The 7,473-nt window shown below is 28.3% G+C and overlaps 1 protein-coding gene across 1 annotated transcript; it reads left to right on the top strand.

Annotated features, from left to right (window-relative positions):
* Positions 1-4,328: 4,328 nt before the first annotated feature.
* On the top strand, positions 4,329-4,980 carry LOC113555824 (52 kDa repressor of the inhibitor of the protein kinase-like). The gene is made up of 2 exons (XM_026960380.1): positions 4,329-4,802; positions 4,864-4,980. The coding sequence occupies exons 1-2, from the start codon at positions 4,329-4,331 to the stop codon at positions 4,978-4,980; spliced, it is 591 nt and encodes a 196-aa protein (XP_026816181.1).
* The last annotated feature ends 2,493 nt before the right edge of the window (positions 4,981-7,473 follow it).

Genomic DNA, 7,473 nt, shown 5'->3' with positions numbered 1-7,473 from the left:
AACCAGCTCAATACAGACCAGATTTGGATGATCCAGGCGAGATTTAATTTGAGGATAACAATCAACAATCACCTTCAACATCTCTCACAGACAACATCCAAATAAATTCTCTTACACCAACCATAGACACTAAGGTAAACAATATCAACAAACTTACTCACAAGACACAATCTTGGTTAAAATATTAGATAGTATGTTAATGTTATTATGTATTGATTTTTTTTTTGGGCCAATAGGTATTATACAAAAATTATTATAAAACATTAAATACTTTTATACCTTTTATGTTATTATCGATTACTATTTTGTACCACTATTAATTATTTAGTTGGGGTGCTTATTATTATATTTGTTTCTATTAAGGCTGTTTTCTAACGTTATTAATTTATTATTTTATTATTTTAATTATTATAAAAAAAATAAAAAAAAACAACAAGAAAATAAAAGTTGTAATTCTATACAAGATTGTATTATTTTATCATTTAGTTATGTTATTAATTTATTATTAACTATTAATATTAATATTATGTTATGTTATTAATTATTATAAGTATGTTGTTTTGTTTTCAGGTTAACTTATACCTTTATTATTCTTATTAAGTTTACTATATTTTATTGTTATTTTTTTGGGCCGAATGTAAAGTTCTAAATTACAAATTACAATGTTATCAATATTACTTATTTTATATTATTATATTATGTATGTTATAATACCATTACACGGTTGCGACTGGCTACGAGACGTGCTGTGGGTAACACTACACACAATCAGTCAGTTCGTTCCCGACGCCGACGTAAGGAACATGTCTCAGTGAATAAATATTAGTTTATATACGCAATAGTCTTTTATTTATTTACATGGCCTGTCAACATTTTTTCAGTTGAAGCTATAGCATAAGCAACACTGAATAAATCGTGTAATCCACTTCCGTGCATGATATAGCTAATAGCACCCATGAAAGACATTAATAGGTGAAAACCACCAAGCCTAACTTCAAGCCACTATATATCAAGCTTTTATATATAAAGGTTGATCGAAGGTTACAAAACAACATTTTTGATTTAATAATTTACATTTTTCAACTGCAGTAAGAAGTACTGAATACATTGTGTCATATTTGGAGGGTGGAGAATTTAAAAATGGAAGGCACAATATTCGTGATTTTGAGTACGTTTGATTCATGGTGACCTTTTCCATGAAACCGTTGCAACCTGGAATTTCAATCAAATCTTTCCACATACCATAAATCCATAAGAAGTCGCTAGTAAATAGTTTTACTTAATTTGTTGGTTATTTTGCAATAAACATAGTTTATTCTTGGTAGCCCTTCATTAACTGTTCGTTGAAAATCGTGTATTTGAATGTGATAGACTTTTTTAATAGTATGAGCAGCGAGGGTTGATTTTATTTTTTTAATGTAGGTTTCATAAAAAAACTAAAAGAAAAGAGTTATGCATTGAATACCTTCCATCGCGTTAAATGTATTTGACCCGTTTAGGATATCAATGTTTACGTCTGCATTGTTAAAAACAAATTGACAAAATGAATTTCGTATCATAACTTTTGGTGAATGTTGTAAACAGGACATCTCAAATAGCTTGATACTGCTACAAGAGCTACAAAAACTAAGTGTGAATTCAAAACCTAAAATGTCTTTTAATCCATATTTTTTATATATTTGTGTTCCAAGACCAATTTGTATCGAAGAAAGAAAAGATCTTGGCTTAGTCACTGCAATTATGGAGGTGCGATAAAAAGAACAGTGGTTTTGTATTTTTTTTTTTGTCAGTGCACTTTATTTTTAATAATTTAATTTAAAAGAAATTGAAGTGAATTTAGAACATTATTTTCGACATAATCAAGAAAAATATCCGGCTTAGGATAAGTGTAGATCGTAAATCTTCGATCTGATATCTTCTCGTATTACATCAGCTGCTGCTTTAACAATGCTGAGACGTTCTTCTTCATTTTTTTTCGGTTCATACCAATTATCTGTTAAAATTGTAAAGCCAGTATTACAAAAACAATTGACTGGTTGTCTATTTATTCCAGTAGCTATCAGAATATCATGACTATATTTACCAAGAAGTTTTTTTTTTAGAATTGTTTCGATATGTACTCCTTTGTTGTCATTAAGAATTTCACGTAATGACAATTGACATGATCTTCATTATTTTCAATATAGTTGCACATAAAATCAAAAGCAGCTATTACTTCTAAGTTTTCTTGTCGACCTTTGGAATATTTCTAAGTGGAAATACGTTTTAAAAATTATTTATCACTAGCACCGTGGTATCTCCCTTGGTAACAAGATCTGACACGTTACCAATACGGAAAATAACATTATTGCCCCATTTATCATTTATTTTCCTTGCAGTTTCCAAAAGACTTTCTTTGAAAAACTATGTTTCAACGCAATGAACCCGATCACGTTTTTGGACAGGTTTTTAATTTCTTTTTTTTAAACTCATCAGATGCATCCTCCTTGCACAGTAAACATTTGTTTTTGAAGTCGAAAACTAGAATTTCTGATAATCGATTATTTAGAGTAGTAGTGGTGATTGATGAAGTGATATTTTTTCTTTAACATACGATTTTCGGCAGTTGGTATGCACAATCACAAACCAACGTCTTTCTAAAATACTATGTTTACCATCTTTTTGTTGTTTACTACTATTCATCTCTTTGGAAAATGTCATTTATTTCACCCATTTTTAAAAAAGGTAATCTTTCACTAATCTCAAATTATTTCCCAATCTCTAAATTATCGTCAATCCCAAAATTATTTTCTTATATAATTTAATCAAAACTGAACAATTAAATAATCAATTTGGTTTTATGCCAAAACGTTCTGCTTGCAATAACTTGGCTATAACAAAAAACATAATACTTTACTCGTTTGTATCTAACGCACAAACTGATACAATCTACACTATTTTTTCTAAAGCCTTTGATCAAGTTAATAATTTAATTCTTTTTAAAAAATAACAATCATTTGGTTTTTCTAGATCCCTTCTTAATTGATTCCATTCTTTTTTTTCAGACCGATTTCAAATTGTTAAAACCAATTCTAATATCCTTATAGCTGATGATGCTAAATTAATAAAAATAACTAAAATTGAACAAGATTTACAATCTGACATTAATAATTTACTTTCATGGTGTAATAGGAATCATTTATCTTTGAACGTTAATAAATGTAAATTTATGCACTTTTGTCTAATACAAAATCCAAATAACTATAATTATTCTATTTCCGATTCAAATATTGATCTTGTATCTCAGTTTAAGGATTTAGGCATTATTTTTGACTCCAAATTAAATTTTTCCCCACACACTGAAATAATAAAGAATAAGGCTATACATGACTAGGGTTTTATTAGGTGCACATGTGGCTCATTCGTAGATCCTATTCCCTTGAAAATTCTATATTACTCATTTGTTCATTCCCATCTACAACACTACCCTCTAATTTAGATAAATAATACCTCAAAACAAAATTCTTCCCTAGAATCTGTTCAAAATAATTTTCTACGTTTTATTTCCTTTAAATTTAATATATGCAGTCCTCCCCACGGTTCTTATAACAATGTATTACATTTTCTATATCTTTTACCACTTAATGAACGTCAAATACTTCTACTTCCTAAATGTTTTCATAAATTATTATTAGGCCTTATTGATGGTCCAAAATTGTTCATTGATTAATTTAAAAATAAATTACCTTAATACCAGAGATCCGAAACCATTTTACCCTCAATTTTCAAATAAAAATTGTATTTTAAATTCCCCTGCTAATCCCCTCGTGTTAGCTGGTAACAGTGGCGGATTTACGGGGGGAGGGGGGTTCATGGGGTCTGGACCCCCAGACACTGATATACATATATATATAATTAAATAATGCATGCACAGAGTCTGACCCTGCAGTAGGTATACCGTATAACATAATAATATGTGTATATAATTTCAAATATAAGTACCTAGGTTGATTATCAAGAATCTACTGATATAATAAAATATTTTATAATCGTATTTTAATAGCTTAGATAAAATCGTTCGTCGTAACGTTAATTCCCGATATTCTTTTGTATTGCGATAGTGAGTTTATTTGCTTTTTTTTCAACTATAGAGGACAATATTATTATAACACTATTTCTGTTATTTTATACCTACTACTAAAATATATAGATAAGTTGACCTCTGAAAGTTGACACTAACACTGTCACACTGTAATAACGCAATAGTCGATTTACAGAAAATCATAAGTGAATACAAACTTATTTAAAAGTTAAAAAACTTAGCTGCACAATTTCAAGCGGAAATAACAATGCCGAGAGTTATAGGAAGACAAGTACATAGAATGAATATTCAAGCAAAATCTACCGAAGAGTATTACCGTATATCCATATTTAACCCGTACATGGATTCTTACATAACTAAACATGAACAAAGGTTTGTCAATCATAAGATTAAGCTTAACAATTTTCAGTCACTGTTTGATACAGAAGAAAATGAAGATAAATTTATTCAATTAGCCGATGATTACAAAGATGATCTGAAGTTCACAAATCATTCGTTATTATCAACTGAATATAAATTATGGCAAAGAAGATTAAAAAACATAAGAAAAAAACCGGAAAACGCACTCCAAGCAATGACAGTTTACAATAAAGAAATGTACCCAAGTGTCTTCAAACTCCTTCAGATCCTTGCTACTATACCAGTTTCCACTGCATCAAATGAGCGCTCCTTTTCAAATTTAAAAAGAATCAAAACATATCTACGAAATTCTATGACCGAAGTAAGAATAAATAATAAAATATTATGCAAAATACATCAATAAAAAAATATTTTGATTTCAGGCTAGACTAAACGGCTTAGCAATAATATCGATTCATAGGGATGAGCAATGTTTAACAGTTGACGCAGTCTTGGCAGAACTAGGCGAAACCAAAAGAAGATTAGAATTTATTTTGTAAATTTTTGAATTTTAGAATATAATTTTTTACATTTTTTAATATTTATTTTTATAATTTTTTTTTGAGTATAGTATATATACTGCACAAACACAATATAATATAACACATTTGTTTTTATAAAAATAAAAATAATGCATTTGAAATACATATTTTTTTGGATCCCCCACCAGAAAAATTTTGAAAATCCGCCACTGGCTGGTAACACCTACCCCTTTGATTTTATATAACTTGTCTATTATCTTTATTATATACCTTAACACACTTTATAATTTTCTTATTATATTTATTTAAATACTATTAGTTTTATCGTTTTATGAATATTTTTTGTTATATAGTTTTTTTCTTGTTTAATAATTTTCTAATATCTTATGTACACATAATTGAAATTTTAATAGGACTTACGTCCGTAGATTTGAATAAATAAATAAATAATAAGTGTTTTCAATCCTCGTTCTTTGATAACTAAGCTTTCTTTGTTGGATAAAAAATCATCACAAATTAAGCACTTCAAATCTGCCATTCTGTTAACACTCGTGAAAAAACAGAACAAGAACGCACAACGAATACCTACAGAGAGACACGTGCCTAAAATTTTACGTAAAGCCTCGTTGGTATACGTAAAACTAACATCGAATGAAATTTGTGTAAGTTATAACTATTATATGCCAATTGAATCATATCATAGATTTAACTCATTAGTGCAAAAGTAATATATTTTTATTTTATTTTTAAAAGTTATCAAACAATTTACAGGAAATCGCGTTGACACACTTATCGACTTATCGACACAATTAACGTAAGGACACCGTCTACGTCAATTATTGGGTCAGTAATAAACCTATAATAATTATTATTATAACTATATATACTAGTATGAATAAATAATGTTGGTATCTCACGAAAATGTATTACATACCTACCTACGAATTTATTACAAATGTATTTGAAACGTATTATTGTTGTTAATTTGCAACCGGTGATTTGAGGGCCTAATTTCAAAATTTAATTTTAACCTTGATACTTTGTCAAAACTATTGAATTTTATATTTTTAGATGCGAAAGAACAATCTCTAAAAGTTGAGTAACATGACTTTTTATCGTAAATTTAACGAATTTTCAACGTCAATTATCAATCTTAATTTTGAACCAAACTCATTAAATTTTAACTTAATTTTGTAGAAAATTTAGCGTTCTATATTTTAGACCCGATTACGTTTTTTGATAAATCTTATATTTTTTAGGTTATTATCCAAACACTAAAAAAAAACAAAATTTTGAAGCTGTTTTTTTAGATGGCGGCCAACGCTCACCTCGGAAGTGGGAAAAAACCTATTTCCCTAATGGCACACCTTGCTTAAGCAAATAAAATTATTTCCAGCTTTCCACTTATTAATTCCTAATTCAAATCTAATTTAACTAGCCTAACAATGGATAAAAGAAAAGTATTTGATATTTTTAAATTTCGTAGTTACTAAAAAATATGATTTTTCGCTAACAAACAATGTGGAATAAAGCACTCAAACAGGAACTATTCAGGTTCAGAACAGACCCATCGATAAACCCTTTTCACTTTTATCTAGCTTAACATTTGCAATAGTTATATGGATATGGACTCGGGTCCTATAAGACCTATGTGATTATGTTAAAGGTAAGTAAATACGAAAATACTTTATTATTGATGAATACTATTCTTTGATTATTAAAATAAACTTAAGTTAATCAAAAAACGGCAAAAACCAAAGTTGGCACACAAAATCATTCATTAACGTCATTTTGATTGTCTCGATTATAGTGTCAAAATAAATGCAATACCTATTTTGCTTTGCTTGCCGCATCTTTTAAAATAACTATTGAAATTCAGAAAACACTTTCTTCGACACAATTGAAGACAATTACATAATTACATATGATTGGTATTTATTATTTTTTTACTGTAGATTTCCTCTAAATTTAAAATGTCATGAATCTACTATAACTTATTTAAATAGTCTTACCAGAATAACCGAGTATAAAAACAGTAAAATGGGTCAATAATATATAAAACGAGTCCCTTTCATCAACAACAAATCATCAAAAATCGCAACTATTTGTTTGATAAATATAGACGATATAGCGTTGTATCTAGTAAAACAAGGAACTTCCTTGCCTTCAGAGGCCACGATTTTATAAGAATGATGGGTAATATATTTTTTTTTTTAACTCTTATTAGAAATTATTTATATTTAGGTAATTTTAAAGCATTATGTAAACTGGTCTCAAAACATGATCCTGATTTTGAACATAATTATCTACAAAAATTAACTTAAGGAGCTGGAAAGTTCAAGAAGACCTGAAAAAAATGTGTGCTGATCAAGTTAAGGAAACGATCTTAAACCATATAGTCAATGTTAGTTTTTTTGCCATAATGTGTGAAGAAGCAAGGTAATATTAAATAGCTCCTAGTGTTTTTTTATTTATATGAAAATAGTTACATTATATGTGGTTGGTTAAGTG

The sequence above is a fragment of the Rhopalosiphum maidis genome, chromosome 3, assembly GCF_003676215.2.
Source record: "Rhopalosiphum maidis isolate BTI-1 chromosome 3, ASM367621v3, whole genome shotgun sequence".
Lineage (NCBI taxonomy): Eukaryota > Metazoa > Arthropoda > Insecta > Hemiptera > Aphididae > Rhopalosiphum > Rhopalosiphum maidis.
The sequence above is the reverse complement of the archived record's forward strand: the minus strand, read 5'-3'. Positions and strand labels throughout refer to the sequence as shown.